The 19,501-nt window shown below is 53.7% G+C and overlaps 1 protein-coding gene across 1 annotated transcript in view; it reads left to right on the forward strand.

The window, feature by feature from the left end:
- The first annotated feature begins 1,489 nt into the window (after nt 1-1,489).
- Nucleotides 1,490-19,501, forward strand: part of Kcnip3 (potassium voltage-gated channel interacting protein 3) — a 72,871-nt gene continuing 54,859 nt past the window's right edge. Inside the window, exons 1-2 of the mRNA XM_050134407.1 lie at nt 1,490-1,627; nt 11,270-11,438. Coding sequence (XP_049990364.1) covers nt 1,613-1,627; nt 11,270-11,438 — 184 coding nt within the window. The 5' untranslated portion in view covers nt 1,490-1,612. The remainder of the gene's footprint in view (nt 1,628-11,269; nt 11,439-19,501) is intronic.

Genomic DNA, 19,501 nt, shown 5'->3' on the forward strand with positions numbered 1-19,501 from the left:
GGAGGTTGCTGGCTGCCTGGTAGGCCCAGGAGGGGAGGCCTCTGGACTAGGCTTGCTCTGCCACAGCCTGTTACTCCCAAGGAATGCGGCTCAGAGGAGTAGAATTTCAGCAAGGGTACCAAGCAGAGACTTGTGACTCTCCAGAAAGAGGTGCTGCTTTGGGGTGGACTGCTCAGAAGACCCTGCCTCCTCAGAAAGCGCCCTGAGTAAACTTGTCCTGGGCTGTGTAATGAGCAGTGTCCAAGCTGATCCCTGAATCTTGGACGTACGTATATAACGGGTGGATAGAAAATTCTCCCAGAACTGGCTCTGATTGGAAAGAACAGCCTGGATAGCTGTCTGGTCGGCGAAGACTGGACTTTTCTGAATTTTACCATCATTAGCACAGACTGGGATAATGACCCTTCACTTCAGAGCCCACTCGGGACTCCAAGGCCTCAACCTGCCCTTCCTTGTGGAAACTTGCCTAATGCCCAGAAGACAGCTGGGGGACTGGCCCTGACCCGGGAGCCTCTGCGGTCCGGTCCTCGTCATCCCCTTTCCCAGAGAGCCCTTCATCAGCTGAGTCCCTTGCCCAGATTGAGTCCGGACGGGCAGACGACAGAGCTAACACTCCCCTCTGGAGACAGCCTTCCTGCCTCTGGGGGATCAACAGCCTCGGGGTTTTCGCCCCTAGGGTCTGACAGCTGGAGCTAATTGGCTGACTCAATGTAAAGGGGGTGGGACAGGGTAGGGAGGGCAAGCAAGTGCTCCAGGGCTTTCTGGGAAGGAGGGGCGGGCTCAGCTTCGTTTCTATGGGAACCACTGGCACAGGCAGGCTCCTCAGGGCGCCAAAAAGGGAAACTTGGCACAGGTTTCGGCACCTGGCTCCTGGTGGGTTCCCTGAAAGATGAGAAAATGCCCAAGAGCTCATCTCCTATAGTGCAGGAAGGAGCCTTCCCGGGGATGCTTGGGACCCCTGATTCCTTCTTCCATCCCCACATCCTACTCCTAGAGATCTGGGGGAGATCCCGTGACTGCCCAGAATCCCTGAAACTGGGGAAATGTGACGTGCTTGCTCCAGCTAGGAAGGTTTCCACATTGCAAGGCCTGTGAGGGGTTACACAGAGGTGACTAACCACGCAGATCAGTAGAGGTGGAAGAACCCCAGGAGTCACTTCAGTGATGTAATCCCAAGGGCTCCCCTCTTTGTTCTGGGCAGGGACTGGTGTTGGGGTGGCCTCCCTGCTTTCCCTGTTACTAGCAAGGGTGGGAACGGACCACGTATTAGAGGGGGATGGGTGAGAGCCAGGGGCACCGAGAGGCTGAGAGACCAGGTTTAGGAGCCCTGGAGAAAGAGAAACTGGGGGATGGAGAGAAAGGGGGAGGGAGGAAGAAAGGGGAGAGCAGAGGGAGGAGGGAAGAGGCAGAGGAGAGGTGGAGCGAAGGCCCGGGAGGGAGGGAGGGAGGGAGGGCGAATGGAAGGAGTGGGCAGGGGGCGGGGGAGAAACCTCCAGTGACAATTGCGTCTGGGTCCAAGCAAACATGAAGCAGCTGCCAGCCCGACCAGGCAGTCTGGCTTGTTCGGGCTGCAAAGCGGGAAGGCTGGTGACAGTCCCCTTCAGCTGTGGAGATGCAGAGGACCAAGGTAGGTGCTGATGGGCTGGTGGCTTGCCTGGACTTGGGGAAACCTGGGGCTTGGGTGTTGCTCTTGACTGGGGAGTGTCTTCACGGGTGTTCCTAGTGCCTCGTTCCTTGACCCGCTGTGCCTGCTGACCTGGTAAGGGGAAGCAATTGTTGGGGGCATCCTATCTGGAAGGCTGGAACTCTGGGGCTCTTTTGGATATAAGAAGCTCTGGGTGATTTGGACAGAAGAGAAAGAAGCTTGAGGTTAGTTCCGTGGCTGGTTCTGTTCAGTTAGGTCTCCGGAGCAGAGACCAGGGTCGCTGACCCTGAACCTAGTCTCATTGTCCTTAGTGAGACAGGGGAGCATGGAGACATAAGGGGTCTTGTGCGTGGGGGCTAGCCAATGAGCACAGTTTTCAAGTAATCCTTCAGTTAATGAATGAAGAGCCCCTCTTCTTCTTAAGGCAACATGAGGTCCCCTAATGAGGGCACAAGCGGCTCCATCCACCTCCATGGGGCTGTCAGGAGATGGCAAGAGAGGGGAGGCAAAGAGGCAGAGTTCATGAAACAGTTGTGAGGTGAGGGGAAGGATGGAGCCAAGAAAACTCAGCTGTGCCCCAACTTAGTGTTGACCCTCAGAGAGTCTGGCCTGGAGCCCAGCATGCTGCCCAAAGTCCAGGATGGTGTTGCTTAGAAGGAGGAAGGACCAGATCCAGGTCCAGTTGAACATCCCAAATAAGGAAATCAAGGTCTTATAAAAAGAATAGACATTGGACTGGTATCTGGCAGTCTCTCCCCCCAAGAGATGACTTTCTATCCACCCCCACCCCCCATCCATTCCCCATGAAGACAAGCAGCCCAGGGAGGGGTGTGGACTGGTTTCAGGCCATACTGCCCCAGAGTCAAGGATACTATCCCTGCTCTGTTTGGTCCATTGCCCAAGGGACTCAGAAGAATGAGCAGATGGAACAAAGCCTTTTGAGTACCAGAGCAGGGCTCCTGGAAAGGCACGAGGGTCCCTCGCAACCTCTGGACTGGCAGGGAAGAAGCACTGGCAGCCCTCTCTGTCCCAGACTCACACGCACACTGCATGCAGCATGGGCTGTGTACACCCACAAGCATCCGTGTGAGCATGGACCTCACGGTCATGTCAGCACAGTCACATAAACCCTGTGACCGCCCCTGCTCCACCTCCAGAGTCAGGCAATGTGACTCTGTGCATCCACAGACACGGGGATTTCTACAGCCATGTGTGCATAGATGTGCATACAGCCGGCTCTTTCTGCCAGCAAGGGACAGCCCCCTTTCCTCGCTCCTCTCTGGTGGTTCTAATTGCCAGAAGTCTCCTTAGGACCTTAACTACCACTAATGCTACTAAGTGGCAGAGTGAGTGACCAGAGTCCATTTGGCCATTCTCTTGGCCGTTATGACCTCTACCATGGCCAGAATTGGGCACCCATGTAGTTCATCATCTTATGCCTGCCCCTGGATTCCTATGTGTAACCTGGTCCACAGAGATGGTGGTACTGGGTGAAGGCCCCACTGTACCATACCAGCAGGTGATTATGAGACAAACTTTGTCCCTAGCAGCAGAAAGCACACCAACCAGCATAGGCTGGGAGTTGGTCCCACTTGCAAAAGCCAATAGCTGCCCCCCCCCAAGTTCTCCCTTGCCTTCTCCCCATACACCCCAGCCATCTCTTTATTGCCTCCCCGACTTGACCCTGCAGAATGGGCACTAATTGTCTTCATTCTTCATACTGCCAAAGCTTGGAGAGGGCACTGACCACAGTGGCAGGTCTCCTGAGCCAAACCCTTTGTCAGGAGGAGCATCCAGATTCTGAGGTGACAAGGTGTCCTGACGGACCAGTTTGGCCCTGGGAGCCTCTCCAGCATCTTGCAAGATGGACCTTAATCCGTTCTGTTCAAAAAGACAATAACTGAGTGGCTAGATAGGGCAGAGATGGAGGTGGCCCCGAAGGACCACCCTTCCCTCTAAGTCACTGTCCCCATGTAGTTCTTCCTCTGTGGGTGAGGAAAGGAGGTGGATCCTAGGCTGCCAGTGGTGTTGGAACTGGATTTGAACTCTGTCTTGTCCTCCAGAGCACAGGCCCCAAGCACTGGGTGGGGGTGGGAGGCAGGGAGTGGCAGAAGCAGACTCCAGGGGAGAGGAGCGCCCTTTTATCCAGGCAACCAATGGGGGCTGAGTCTAGAGTTTGTGACCTGTTTGTACCTTCAGCCTGCTTCTTAGTGACACAGGTGTGACCCTGCCTCAGCCACAACCCCTGCCTGCATTAGCCCCTGCTTCTCCTTTCAGGGCTGTGGATCTAGACGTGTGAGTGAAAGAACCCCTACTTCTCCGCTCCTCTTTTCTTTTCTGTTTCTTATAACCCAAGCAGGCTTTGCTTTGTACCAGAGAATGCACTTGAACTTCTGGTCCCCAATCTCTAGGTTCTGAGTGGTGGAATTACAGATGTGCCCCACCATACCAGTTCGTGCCAGGGCTCAAACCCAGGGCTTCATACACACCAGGCAAAGCATTCTAGCAACTTAGCTCACCTCAGTCCAGTCCCCGTTTCTCATCCTCATCTTCCACAAAAGTTGAGAGCTGTTTGGTGTGCTCAGGCTGGCCTTAGGGGCACCCTCTGCTCCCTTGACCCTCTGGGTCTCACCGGGATTCTCAGGAGCGGTTGTAGGCTCTTCCATAAGGCCTCCATGAGGGTTTTCAAGGCAGAGAAAGAGGAGGAGAGTTTCTGCCTCGGCCAGCCCTGCCCTGTCGGGAAGCGTGCACAGTGTGGGTGACTCACAATGCTCTCCCAGCTCCCGGCCTCAGCTGACTGATGTTTTCCCCCTTGAACAGGTGCATCTGTCAGCTGCAATCAGCCCACATCCTAGAACACCACAGAGCAGTCATGTGACAGTGCCAGAGCTGGAGCTGGGGGAGCTGTCAGGGCAGGAGGACAGCCAAGAGGGGCCTGTCCCTCGGCTCTCCCTGTCCTGTGTCAGCACTCCGTCCAGCTGTCCCTTCCGTCGGGCTTGCGCCCCACTCCTACTCTGTGAGGCAGAGCAGAGACACTAGGCTAAGGGCATCATCCCCAGCCCCGTCACCGCTGTCTTCTGCTGCCTTTAGCATATAGGTGACTTCTGGGACAAATAGGAGCTCCTTTTCCCTGGTGCCATGCCCATGGCAGGCCTTACGGTAAAAGCCTCTCTCTGGACAGGCTCTCTGGGCAGTGGTCCCAGGCAGCTCGGTTCTAGATAGGGCTCTGCCCCCATGCCGCTGAAGCAAACTTGCCTTTCTCTTCTAACTTCCTGCTGGGATTAGGATATGCCCATAACCTCTGCCTGGGCCCCAGATGGGCTCAGGCCCTTGTGTTGTCCTATGGGCAACTGGGAATACCATCCCGCAGCTGCCACCAATGACCCATAAGTATACAGAAAAGTGGCAAGCCCATCAGCTCCTATCCTCACTATTTGGGACTAGAGAGTCCTGACCGCAGAGGAAGTGGCTGGTGAGGGCTCGGGGCTGCCCCTGTGGTCTGGGAGCCCCGCCTCTGCATCAGATGGGGCTGGGACAAGCACGAGCTCCTTCATATCTTAACAGTGTGAACACAGACAAGTTACTTTGTCCCTCAGTGCCATGGTCTCATATCACCAACCTCCTCGAAGGATAAAATCCTTCACTAACACATTTAGCCTGAACCTTATATATCTGGTTGCTAGACTATAACTTAAGAAGGCATCCTGACAGAGAGGGTTACTAATGAACAGCTTAAGTCAACCTGAGTTGTGGAGCGTCCTCATTGCCAGGGATAGGGGAGCGCTTATCCTGGCAAGTTAGCAGGCACCAGACACAAGACTGGGACTGTCCAGTTCCGGCCTCCTCTGCTGCTGCAACACCCGAGTCTGAGGCCCAGAGACATGTGCATAGTCACATGTGCGGGTATGTACATCCCAGTACGTGCTCCCACCCACAAGGACATGTGACTGTCTCAGCTTCTCCTGCCAGGATGAACTACCTGGCTCACATCTGTCTGTGTCAGAGTGGGTGGCGGACTTAGGATCACAAAGATTCCCAGTCCCTGGGGGCCTGCACGACACAACACCCACCAGCGCTTTCTGCCATCTGTCCCATTCGATGGAAATAGAGCGAACAACTAGTGGGTGCTGGGTGAGCCAGCGTGCATCTAGGCAGTCCCTGGAAAAGGAGGGGTGCAGGTTAGCCCCACATCTGTCTCAGACCCTGGCCTCAGGACAGTCTTCCTGGACAGGAAGGGGGGTGAGAACCTGGAGCACCCATCCCCTGTCAAGGCCCAGGAATTTCTGTCAGGTGAGATAAGTGCCCCAACCATTAGCGGCACTCCTAATTCTACAGAGTAGAGGCTTTGGAGTTTTGGTTGTTTTGTTTTTAATAAAAATGAGCAGGCAGGCAATGTGGTCCCCAGGTAGCAGACCCCTCCTGGCCCCCTTAGATCTCCAAGCACAAGGTTCCTGAGTTTGGAGTTTGGGGATTGCTTTTGCTGCCTTGCACAGGCAATACAACCCTTAACTTGGGCCCAGAAAGATAATCGCCGTGGTGGGGAGGGGGCTCGGCATGCATTGCTTCACCTGTATTCCCTGTATCTCTAGGAGGGCATTCTGTGATCCCTATCTGCAGATGAAGAAACCAGGGCTTGGGGTAGTCAAGTACCTGGTCCAGGATTGCCCAGCGAGAACACGAGGGCCCAGCATTCAAATCTCTGGCTGACTGGCTATGGGCCTCTTCCCTCTGCACTCAGCTGCCTGAAATAACTCCAGCCTGTCCCAGATCCCCCCACCTGCCCAAAGCAAGGTGCAGCCTCTGCACCAGTATCCAGTGTGTCCTGGTCGCTTTTAGAAAAAGTTTTCACTGCTATTTCCACCCATGAGGCAGTGTGTTCGTCTTCTTTTGTGGTGTGTGTGTGTGTGTGTGTGTGTGTGTGTGTGTGTGTGTGTCTTTGTGAGTGTGTATATCAATGCACTTAGAATGCACATATTTGCCTGATATATCTCTGGAGAATTGCTAGATATTTTGATAGAAGTATGTTAGCCTTTAGCTATACAGCATTTGGGTAGCATATGCCCACTAACTGCCTCTACCAATCTTTCCTAGGGTTGATACTTGGGGTTCTCTGCGGCCAGGGACTACACTAGCTGCCAAGATTCTCACCTTTAGGTACCCCAATAGTCTGACTCCATCTTCTTGCCAGACAGACTCTCACAGGAGGTGTTTCTTGCAGGTCATGAGCAGTGTGCAGGACAACTGTACCACGGGCATCATGGCTTTCGGGGAGCCTATGTAGGGTGGGGAATCACGTGGTAAGACGTTGGGACCAAGGGGCTGAGTTGGTGAAAACTCTTGGGACAACAGTATCTAGTGCCTAGATGGACCACCGTCAGGATAGACAGAGGCCTCTGTCTCCATGGGAACAGGCTTCTGCTTCTGACACCTGCATCCCGGCCCACACCTCAGCACATCCTAAGCATCTGGCATTAGCCTCTCCACTCCATCATCCCACATGCACAGGGATACAGATCAGAGGATCATTTTCAGGAGACAGGCAGATCTCTGTGAGTTCGAGGCCAGCCTGGTCTACAAGAGCTAGTTCCAGGACAGGAACCAAAGCCACAGAGAAACCCTGTCTCGAAAAACCAAAACGTAAAAAATTTTTAAAAAGAGAAAAGAAAAAGAAGAAAAAAAAAAGTCAGTTCTTTTCTTTACCAAGTCCCCAGGTGCTTCCACTCACTAAGCCGTCTCATCAGCTCCAAAGGAGACTTTTACTGAATTAAGTATGGTGAAAAAGAACATAGACAGACCCCACGGCCACTTTGCCGGCCTGGGATATATGGCAACCTGACTCAAACAAGCAAACAAACAACTAGTACAAGCGGGATGTACAGTGCAGGCCTTTAATCCCAGCACTCAAGAGGTAGAAGCAGGTGAATCTGTGAATTTTGGGCTAGCCAGGTCTAAATAGTAAGATTCTATTTAAAAAAAAGAAAAAAAAAAAACCCAGCTGGTACAATATCCCACCCATGCTAGAGACACCGATGCAGCCACCAGTGTCATTCAAGCTGCCCCAGTATGTGTGTGGCTGTTAGAACATTATCACCTGCAGGTGGTGCATCCGTCACTACCATCAGCACACAACACATATAACGAGGTAGCTCTGTCCCCAGAGGTCCTTCTGGTTTACCCTTCGGTAACCACACTTTCTCCTCCCTCTGCCCTTCCCCCCATCCAATCCTTGGCCTTTTAATCTGCCCTCCCTTGCTAACATGCTGTCATTTCAAAATGCTGTGTAAACAGATTCACGTGGCAGGTGACCTTTCAGGACTGGCTTTTTCATTCCGCTTCATTCTGAGTCTTCATCCCAGTTGTGATGGGTGTCCAGCTCCTCTCTCCTCATGGTTTGGACTTTCTGGGACAGCTGTACCACCTTGGTTTCATCATTCCTCTACTGAGGGACATCTGGCTGTTTCCAATTTGGGGTTCTTATGAATAAAACTACCATGAATATTCAATTATAAGGGTTTGTTTGAACATAAATCTTCAACCACCTGGGACAAACACCCAAGCATGCAATTGCCAGGCTACGTGTGAGCTGTTTGTTCCATTCTGAGGACCTCCAACCTTTCCTCCAGAGTTGCTGAAGCACTCTGTGTCCCCAGTGGCCAGGCAGCTGTGACCCAGGTCTGCATTGCATTTACTGTTTTTGCTATTTTTTTTTAATTTCAGGCATGAAGTGTTTCTCATGATGATTTTTTTAAATGTGTTTATTTTTGAGCGTGCACATTCCCGTGTGTGTGTATGCGTGTGTGTGTGTAGATTGGTGTCGGAGGAAAATTCTGTGGAGTCTGTCCTCTCCTTCCACCTTGGTGTGGGTTGTGGGAATCGAACTTGGGTCATCAGCCTTGTGCTGTAGGTGCTTTAGCCACCGAGCCATGTTGCTGGCTCTCCTGGTGGTTTTCAATGTGCATTTCCCTGGTGGCAGAAGATGGCATTTTCTCAGGTGCTCATGTGCCATCTCTGTGCCTGCTGGTGACACGTCTGTGCATGTTTCTTCTGGATAGATTGTCCTTTTACTGTGAAGTTTATGAAGTAAGAGGCTGTCAGATACCAGGCTCTGTGACAGAAAGAGCAGTTTACACAGGTACACATAGAAGTGTGCGCGCGCACACACACACACACACATACATACATACACACACACGAGTCTCAGAGCTGCCCTTCTGGAGGGACCTGAGACAGCAGAATAATAAGCTATTTTCTATATATATTCCATATTCCATATATATTCTGTTGCAGCAAGGAGGTGCAGCAACAGAGACTGAGATGGAGGCACATGGGAGTGACCTAGTTAGAACAATGCTCCAGGGGTCTGACACCTGAGCGTGGCCTTGAGCATCCAGCAGACAAGTGTCCAGGGCAGGGAGCAGCAGATACCCAGGCAGTGCTGTGGAGAGAGGCCGTCTGTGAGGAGCAGTGAGCTGAGGGCAGGCACATGACATGGTTTGATTTGCCAAGTGACAGGCAGCCTTCAGGGACTCCAAGCAGGGGCAAAGGGATGTTTAATTTCGGTTCCACTGTCCTCACTGACCCAGCAGCCCTCACTCTGTCACCTCCCCTCACAGAAACCATAAGGGGGCAGTGGGGTCTCCTCCCTCCCCTCCATGCCTTTGAGCCTAGGAGACAAGAAGAGGGTGTCAGAAGAGCTATTTAACATCCCTTGGCAGCTCAATCAGACCCTCTCCCAGACAGACAAGTGTCAAATATTCATGAAGATGACCCGTGCTCACACCTCCCTGCTCCTGCCTCCGTCACAGTGTGCTGGCCCCGGCCATAGGCTTGATGCCTCTCAGGGGGCGGATATGGACAGGCTGCCTCCCTTCCCTCTGCCCTTCTTTTCCCAGATTTCTGTCACAACCCTTGTCCAGAGAGGCTCAAAGAGAGATTTCTGGCAACCCATACACATAGAGGAGCCAGTTCAGGTGTCCAGACTTCACTCTGACTCTCTACCAGGGAGAAAACTGGCACCGGGACCCACTATCCCAGGGCATTCAATAACAGTTGCTTTTGGAGACCATCGATCTGGTTAGGGAGCTTGGGGAGGCCCCAACCCCCACCTTCTGAAATCTCTCTAGGGACCTAGTCCCATGAACATGAACTTTGGAAGCCTGTGGCCAACATTACCCAAACTTTGGAGTCCCAATGCCATGTTACAGAGTGGTGTGTCCCCAGACTCCTCATGGGTTAGTTTTCTTGGCTGTTAAAGTGTGGTGTGGCCCACCTCGCCGGGCTGTGACAACAAGGTGACTTGAGCTCAGACCAACGGGCACTGTAGGAGAAATCACAGGGTCCACCACACCCATCTAGGATTTGAGACAAAAATCTGCCATGCCAGCTCTTGAGGTGGGAGTAGGGGTCAGTGGGGGTGGGGCTTGATGCTCCTGGTTTCTCCTCCCCTCCCCACAAGCAGAGTCTTCAGCAGTGAATTCATGCCATAATGAAACAGCTGCCCGGCTGACCCTGCCCCCCCTCCTTGACCAACACACAGATTTTATTCATCGAGGCCATTTCTCTCCTGAATGAGGTGTTTAATAATGTAGAAGGCGCCTCAGATCCAGCCAGGGCATGGTGTGTGTGAGCATGTGCCTGTGTGTAGGTCTGTGGACGCATGTGTGAGTACGTGTACATGGGTTTGAACATGCAAGTGTGTAAACACCATCCGTACAGGGAGACGCCTCCGTCCCCATCACTGGCAACCCCCCTCCCTCCACAGCAATGCTCCTGACTGCAAGTGAGCCTTGGGAAGGGGGAGGAGTGAAGGGCTATTCCTTCAGGTGTGATGGGTAATGATTGATGACTGTGAGCCAGGACCATACCTGTCCCGTGGCTCTGCTAGTGCGAGACTGGGCATAGACAAAGCAAACCGATACCCAGAGGAGCCATCGTGACTGACTGCCACCTGCCCAACCAGGAGCTACCCTGCCACCCCTAAAGACTGATGATGGCAGACAATTTGATAGCCGGGACTGAAGGGCAGGATTGCTATAGGCAAACAAATCCCTGTGCTCTGAATCCTCCACAGTGGCTCCAGGCTGACCTTTTCTGATTTACTGTCTCTTAACCCCCAGCTCCCCCTAACTGACTGGCCACACAGCCACGGGCATGATAGGTCATCAAGTTTGGTGGGGGTTCTGCCCAGGTGTTCACACAGACTTCATCTCCCCTCAGCTCACTTCCAGGTGAGAACTCAGGCCAAGCAAGGCCCCTACCTCACCGTGTCCCCTGTGTGACGCCTCTCTCTTCTCCAGGCCTCAGTCAGTTCTTGAAAAAATCCTTTAGCTCTGGCAGCCTGGCTTGTGGAGGGGCCAGCTTCAGTTGAACAAGTCTGGGCTCACTTCTCTGGAACCTTCTTCTAGGGACCCACCCTATGACAGAGCCTGAGTGTAGAATAGAAAGAAAAGCATGGAGGGATGGCAGGGCAGCAGAGGGCGCTCTCTCGCTCGCTCTCCCCCCCCCCCCCCCCTCCAGAGATGGTTAGGACTGGCCTCACTCAGGATATCAGAGTGGCCTACAGGACCTTCTGGAAGTTCCCTCCGTGAGCCCGTTTTAACGTCCCCTATGTCTATTCCCTCGCAGCAGGAAGCAATGAAGGCGTCAGATGGCAGCCTCCTAGGAGACCCTGGGCGCGGACCGCTGAACAGAAAGGAAGGCCTCAAGTGGCAGAGGCCAAGGTTCACCCGCCAGGCCCTGATGCGCTGCTGCTTGATCAAGTGGATCCTGTCCAGTGCTGCCCCGCAAGGCTCAGGTAGGACAAGAGTGACTGGGTCCAGAGAGCGAGGGTATAGATCACTCTGAGCCCTGTCTGTCCCGAGGCCACAGAGGCCACTTCTCTGGACCATATTTCCTCCACCTCTGCTGAGAAATTGCGTCTCTCTTTGTTCATATCCTCCTCCCACAGATGCCTTGTGCCACACAGAACTGAGCTCTAGTGCATGAGTGTGGTGCAGGACTGTGACCCACGGGGACAGAGGAGTGGGGTCACACACAGGTGGGACAGGGATATCGAGGCAGGCTGGAGGCTGGGAAGCCGGGCTCTGCCTCACCCAGCACTCCCCTGTGGCGCTGCCTTGAACATGCCACACATCCTTTCTAAGTTCTCCATAGAAAAGACCCACCCACAGAGCGAAGGCAGAAAACACCTTAATCTAGGTGCTCCTGCTTCTTGCCCGATGCACCTAGAGACGGAGGCTGGGGTTCTGGGGCGTTCATGGTGCGGAGATGGTGTTGACAACACTCATGTTTTCAATGGCAGAGGCATGTATGAGAGTTTATCACCAGGACAAGGTGTGTGCTCGGCCAGGAGACCTGCTTTACCTGTTTTCTTAAACGAATCAGCTTTCTTGCTGTGTGAGTTCCAGGGAGACTCGGTCTGTTGTTGGACAGTGGCACAGGGAGTGTTCCTGGTGTCCCAGGTGGGAGGGTGATCATGAGCAGAAGAGAGGTGACAGGCACAGTGGCCTGTGCATGCATGCGCGTGAGGAGACAAGGCTGCGGCATCCGGGGACCCCCGTCTTTATCTGCAAAGCCCACCCCAAGTTGCTCGTTGCTCTATTCCATTCCACAGAAAGCCTGGCTTTGGCGGGCTGCTCTGCCGCTCGTAGCTGACATTGTCTCTGAGCCTTTCCCACAGACGTGCTAGAACGTGTGGGGAGACTTCATGCCCCCTCCCCCCCAGCTGTTTTGTGATCCTGCGGGCAGCAGAACATATTTAGTCCTACCCTCACGGTGATGTGTGATCTGCACTGGGGTGAAATATTTCCCATTGTGCACCGTGGTGGGCACCAAGAGCAAAAGGAGCTGTTGGCATCCCTGTGTGGCCTCTGAGTGTGTCCAAGGGACTCAGCTCTACCCTCAATGGCTCACTTTCTGTCCCCCTTCAAACTCAGAGTGCCCCTTGGCACCTGTCACCCTGAGTGACAGCTAGCATCATGGGCTTGCTGAAGCCCTCTGTTTTTCCTCACGATGCCCACTCTGACCCACAGGCCCTATCTACCAGGCAGTGGTTCTGGATGGGGCTGCACACCTGAGCTGGCAATGGTGGAGAGTTAGAAAACAAACAGGGTGTGTCACGATCACCACAGGATGGCATCGGCCACACCAAGGGAGGGCCATTCTGGGTAGCTTCTTAAAGGGCAGGGCCTTTTCCCAATTACTCCTTTAAGAGGTACACAGTAGAGGGTAGAGCCAGGCTAGCGTGGACCAGTGCAGCCCGGTCTGTGTTTGCATGGACAGACATGTTTATCGGAAGTTGCCAGGCACCGAGAGGAGATACAACTGACGGGAAGCAAGCCGTATGAAGCTGGCGCTGCCATCTGCCTCTTGCTTTATTTTACTTAAGAGTTCACAGGCACTAAAAGAGACAAAGGCTCGTCGGGTTCTCCAGCAATTGGGGCAGGGACACCACAGACTGAGGTGTGGAGCCCCCATACATCCTGACTCCCTTGGATGAGTTCTTCAGCCTCAGTTACTCAGCCTAAACATCCATCTGAATCCCTTAGGGAGGACACCACCGGTACGACACACGGGAGGTTTTCTGCACATGTGAAATGCCATGCTCTGGTCGATGAGTCGGCTTCTCTAGTCCGGGTGCATAGAACAATAAGCCGCATTCAGGGCATCTTTGTCACATGTCCAGGGAGGCCTGCCACGGTATCCTGAGTACTGCATGCCTGTGGCGGCCCAGCGACCCAGACGCCGCTGCCCTTGCTGCTGGTTATTTTCCATTCAGCAGTAGGCTCAGAAAAACAGGTATCCGGGATGGCTGGGAGCAGAGGTCAAGGCCCAGCACAGTGCCCCTGAGACTTGAGAGAGCTGGGACCTAAATACAGAATGGGGCAGGACTCAGGGCCACCCAAGTGGTGGTGCAGGGGCTGGTCCGGTTGTGGCTGTGCCCTGAGAGGCACTACCCAAGGGGTCTCTAAGATGCATGGGCCCAGAGGGTGGGGTAGAGCAGGAAGCTTGACCTTCCCACCCAAAAGCACCTATTCTCAGCCCAGGACCCTGGGGACATCTCCTCGGTGTGGTGTGCCAGAACTGTGACTCCGGCCTGCTCTGTGGGTGGCCCTTCCTGGCAGAATGCCTTCCCAGGCATGGTTTCAGCTGATGCCACCAACTGGACAGACCTGCTTCTCAAGTCTGCCTCCCCGGGTGGCCTGGGAGATTTGGGTTTCTTCAATGACCTGACTTAGAATGAACTCCTTCCCAGAATGGCCTGGGGTCCTGGCGACTGAGTGAAAGGGTCCAAAGATGTCTTGAGACACTTACACACCCCCCCCCCCCCCCCCCCCCCCCCCCCCCCGAGTCCGGGGAAGGTCACAGCAACTCTAAAGGAGCAGGGAACCAGTACAGGATAAGGCTCAGGTCCGGCTGCCACCGTGGGAAATGCCACCCATGCTGAGTAGCGCTTGTTTCTGTGCCGTACAGCATAGCCATTCATGGAACTGAGGATGTGCTCCTGCCCCTCCCCCTCCCCTGAAGTGTAGGCCCACAGGCTCATCGGCCATGCAAGTCACAGGATCAGTTCAGACTCAAGAGAGGACAGATGTACTCCCAGTGCTTGAGCAGAGAGAACATCTTTGATCCACTCCTGAGTTCCCGAGTTCTCAATCGAGCAAACCAAGACTTCACTCCTCAGAAGACTACACCGTCTGTGGTCCTGCCGTGGGAGTGATCCCCGTCGATGAGTGGTATTAGGATTCCCAGAAGAAGCTGCTGAGCTGAGACACTGTCCTCTTGCTACTCTGTTTACCTGGCCCATCCTCTCTGAGAAGAGGAGCCCAGAGGAGCCAGGTACCATCTCAGCCTCTGAGGCAACAGCCCCAAGGGTATCTTCCTTCAGAATCTAAACTCTCTCCCCTGGAACCCAAAGCAGGAAGACAGAGGAAGCACTAAGGGGATAGCGTGACTGAAGGACCACCTCCTGGCTTCACCTGGTTCCTGGGCCACCTTCTGGACAGAGAGGTCGCTCGTGTTTAGTACCATGTCCTGTGTACCACCGGGTCTAAATCTTGTAACTGCTTCTAAACATTTCTGGTCGTTAGCTGGCACCTCTACTATGCCAGCTGTGCCAGCAGTGGGGAGAGGATGGCAGAACAAGAAACAAAACCCTTGGTCAATGACAGTGATGTATCTGTGTGTAGTAAGTGCTGTAACGGAAGCGCTGAGGGGTCTGCAGCCAGGCTCCAGTGGTCCTTGGCTACAATCGCTAGCTGCAGCTGAGCTCGGCTGCCACCTGCTGGTTAACTTGGCACATGACACCAGCGCAGCCAGGGCAGCGGGGAAGAGGAGGCTCTTCTCTTGAATGCTGAGTAATGTAAGTCCAGTGGGATAAGTGGTACTTTGTTTATGGGCAGGTGCTGCAGCGGAGAGGAGAGGCCACCTGGCTCCTAGGCTGCCAGGCACCTGCCAAGCCCTGGCACCCTCTCAAGAGCATTTAGAAAGGATTCATTCCCCAAATGGGTCCCTCTCCGACCATGGCCCTTCCACCTCCCTGACCCCTGACCCATGGTTAACCACAGGCCATGATCAATGGGAAACAGTCTCTCTGGCCACCTTTCCTTCCAGGCAGCGTACAAAGCAGCTGTGCACAGCTTTCTCCCCACCACGAAGACTGGAAAGACGTCCCTTTCCACTGCCCTTGCCCTGAGGGGCTTCACTGCTGGGTGTCACCTTTCCTGACACTCTGCCCGTCAATCACATGGGATTTCCCTCCTTAAACAGTCTAAGAGACTCCACTGAGAGCATGGTTGAGAGGGAAGACAAAGCAACCAGGGGCTGAGCTGCCTGCCTCCCTGTCCACCCCAGCCCTAGCACATTCTGCCCTGGCTTGGACCTCACCCAACCCAGTACACGTGGTGATAGAAGCACACAGGGTCCATGAGGCCTGGGGCTAGAGGTAGATGCCTAGTTCCTGGGATTAGCTCATGGCCCCCTAGCTCTGTCTTCCATCATCTCTACAACAGCCCGGTTGCGGTAGTCAGCAACTACCTGTATTCAGAGGAAAGAAATTCTTGCCAAAGAAACATGTTTTTCTGGAAAATTGAGTGCATGCCATTCTCCTGTTGGGACCTGCGTGGACCCTGGGGGTGTTACAACTTTCCTCAAAGACATTAACATTCACAGTTACTGAATACGCTGGCTCAAGACACCCAGGGCTAGAACTGCCTGCTGGGCCTGCTGTACCGTCTCTGTGTGTGCTCAGTAAACAGCTCAGCGCAGCATCCATGACCAGGTACACAGCAAGTGTCACCAAATACCACACTTGGGTTTTGGCCTGGTTGTGTGCAGCACACAACAGTTCACCTACCTTCGCGGAAGCAGTCTGACTCGCCTGCATCCATACGTAACAGCAGCTCCATTTGAGTTAGGAAGGAACAGAAGCTTGCAAGCTTGGTTCTTCAGCCCTGTCCTGCTTAGCGGCAGAGTGGGAGCTTCAGCCCCGGCCCTTACCGCACCGTTCCAGGCAACGGGAAGAAAGAGGCACATGGAGGGAGAAAGTGCTGCTGCTGTGTCAGCAAGGCAACACGGGCACAGAAAGTTCTAGAAGACTTTCTAGAAGTCCTAGAAGACTGTTTACGTTCGTTGGCCAGAACTAAGCCGTGTAGACTGCAGGGATCGTGGAGGAATGACACTGGTTTTTTTTTGTTTGTTTGTTTGTTTGTTTTGTTTTTCTGTTCTGCTTTAAGATAGGCTCTCAGCTATTCTGTGTTGGCCTCAAACTTGCTGCATAGCCAGGGATGACCTTGAACTTCTAAGCCCCTTGGATAGTCTATCCCCCCCCCCCATGCTGGGGATTGAACCCAGGGCCTCATGCATGCCAGCCAAGTGTTATCCTGACTGCACTACACAGTCAGCCCTAGAATAGCAGTTTCTTTCTGGGCGTATTCGTCCCTCTGACAGATCCTGATGTCTGTAAGTAAAAGCTGAGGGAAGGCCCACAGGATTGTTGCTCTTGATCACAGAGAGCTCACGGGGTCATTTTGATGACTGGGTGCCTCCTTGGTAGCCAGAGGACATCTACAAGCTCTGGCATTTACTAGGTGCTCAGTAAAGGGAGGCAAGAAATTCCTGCTCCAGCCGTGCTCTTGCTTGCCCCGTCCTCATCAGAGAGACCACTTCCTCTCCCCATTTGCTTCCTCTCAGACACACGGGATGGATGTATAGAAGCCAGGTGTAAAGGGGAGGCCAAAGACCTGGGTGGGGTGGGAGCAGGCTGCAGAGAAACCCTGGGCCTGTGAGGTTCACACCCTGAGCTGCAAGTCACACTGGATGCCACCTCCTCCCAAGGTGCCAGAGCAATGCCCACCCCCACCCAGGACTTCTGCGCCGGCTGACACTTCCATTTGGGCACCAGTGAGGTCCTGGGTCCTGGAGGCTGAGGGGATAAGCGCAGGTACCGCGCAGACTCAGGGAGACAGAGCATCTCCTGGGCAAGGGCTGAAAGGCTGCTCATCTTTGACGTTCTCCCAAGAGCAGGCACTGGCAAGAGAGGCCAAGAGAGAGGCTAAGACCAAGAGAGACGTTGAAAGATTGAAAGAGAAAAAAAAAAGCTAGAAGCGGAGGAGGGCATCCTCACAAAAGAAGGGTGCTGAGTCTCGGGTTGGGAAAGGCAAGCAGAGAAACAGGACCTGGGCAGCACCATGTCAGGGTGCGGTGAGGGCTGCTCCCCGAGGCTGCAGGAATGTCAGCATGGCTGTAAGAAGCACCTGGGTGACATCATCAGCTTCTTCTTCCGCTTCATCTCCGGGAACCTGGCTCGAGGTGAGGGCTGCCTTGCTGGGTCAGGGGTACCAAGTGCTGGAAGACGCCATTTGGGGCTGGGGACTGGGGCCCCTCCTCTGGGAGGCAGGGATAATGGTACTAGGGACTTGGGAGGAGGATTTGTCTTTGAGATTTGGACATCCACATAAGGGCCCCTTCCCCTCAGAGGGCCAAGCCAAGGCTTTCAGACTCATAAGTTTGGAGAGAGATGGGCTGGCCAGGGACAATTCATATCTTCATAGTAGGTATAGACCCACGCCTGCCTAACTGCTCTGGAGAGCCCGCCCCACCTTGCACAAGTAAACTCCCTCCTTCCCTGAGGACTCCTCTTCTGTCAGAGACAATCTGGACCTGTCGTGCAGAGGAGAGAGAGGGAAAGAAAGGGAGCCAGTGTGTGAGAGACTGTGTATAGAATGTATCTATCAATGGCAGCCTTCTTCAGCTCCTCAGAAGCCCACTCATCTGGAAGGATGGGCAGGAGGCAAGGGGATCCGGCCCTATGCCCTAGATCCGGCCTGGGGCTGGGGGAGGTTTTAGAGTAGGCCACTTCTATGCTGTTTCCTCTGCCTCTCATCCAGGCTTGGCAGGGCCTGCTGACGGGCAGTGGGCACTTGCAGACCCAGAAGGGGAGGGAATCCTGCAGATGGGGAACTGAGAAATAGTGTTGAGAGCTTCAGACCTCCTGGGCTCTTTTGTCCTATGCTGTATTGGAAGAAAAGGACCTAAGCTAAAGTTGTCACATGGTTCCCCAAAGAGACTTATTATTAAATCCATCAAACAGAGCCCTCGCGGGCATCTGACACATGAAGCAGCCTTCTGCTCCAGGGAGATGTCAGAGACCCAGAGGGGTGACATGTTAACAGTTGACCTCACTCTCCGGGGTGGAGCCTGTCTCCAGGCTTCTCTTCTGCCCGGCCTGGGGCACCACCTAAGAGCCAGGCCCAGCCAGGAGCTGTCGGGTTAACAAATAGCCTTTTATTGTTGTTGCGTGTGCACACACAGGCTTGCGGTGTGTGCTGAAGGATCAGAGGACAGCTCTGTGGAGCCAGATCCCCCCTTGCACCTTCGCATGGGTCCCAGGGATAGAACTCAGGGAGCCGGACTCAAGCGGCAAGTGCCTTTACCTGTAGAGCCGTTCCCACCAACCCACCAAGAACATGTTAAGGACAAAGACAGGAAATTCCAGTAGATTCGCCCATCTCCAAAACTATGGATGGCTTAGATATTTAATAATGACTTAAAATGCCAGAGGAATGAGGAACTGAAAAGACAGGCATCTGCTACCACCAAGCTGTCCAGAGGGAGGTCAGAGTCTGTGCCAGTGTAGGCAGCTCAGGGGGCTGGGAGGGGACCCAGGAGCCCAGGGTTACCCACCCTTCTAGTTTGTCGGAAGAAAGGGCATCTTTTGATGTCTTGTCACATGGTGACTTTCCTCTCCAGAAGGTCTTCGAGGGGAGGGTGGAATTAAAGATGGCAAGAGTAGACTAGTTCCAGAAGAGACTCCAGGGACCGGGACCAGGACTGAGGAATGCAATGGAAGCTAACAGGACACTGGCCATGACCCCGCTTCAGCACCTCATTGCTCCTGCTATCTGGGGACTTCCAGCTCTTTCCTGACTACACTTGGCTGGCCCATCATCTGACATACATATAGTGTGTGGGGTGTGTGTGTGTGTGTGTGTGTGTGTGTGTTCAGAACACATATAATAGCGCCTGCTCCAGAGGAGAAGGGGGTGATCGGCTTCCTTGCCAATAAACAAGCATCCATGGCCTGTTAATTGGTGCTGGTGTATATTTCCCCTGTATAATACACCATAAGGCTCCTGGGTGCTCTCTTGTTCGCTCCTCTAGAAGTCTGTCTGTCTGTCCTTCCCTCTTTTTTTTTTTTTTTTTTTTTTTAGTACGAGTGCAATGACTTATACCTGATTAGAAGAAGATTCAGCCAGAAATATCACTGGAGTTATTAGGCTCAGAGCCTGAGGTCCCGACAACCCTAGGCCCATCCACCTATCCTCAGTGTACCGCTCAATGAGACAAATAATAGTGAAA

Source organism: Alexandromys fortis, unplaced genomic scaffold, assembly GCF_014885135.2.
Source record: "Alexandromys fortis isolate MF-2015 unplaced genomic scaffold, M_Fortis_MF-2015_v1.1 scaffold_6, whole genome shotgun sequence".
NCBI lineage: Eukaryota > Metazoa > Chordata > Mammalia > Rodentia > Cricetidae > Alexandromys > Alexandromys fortis.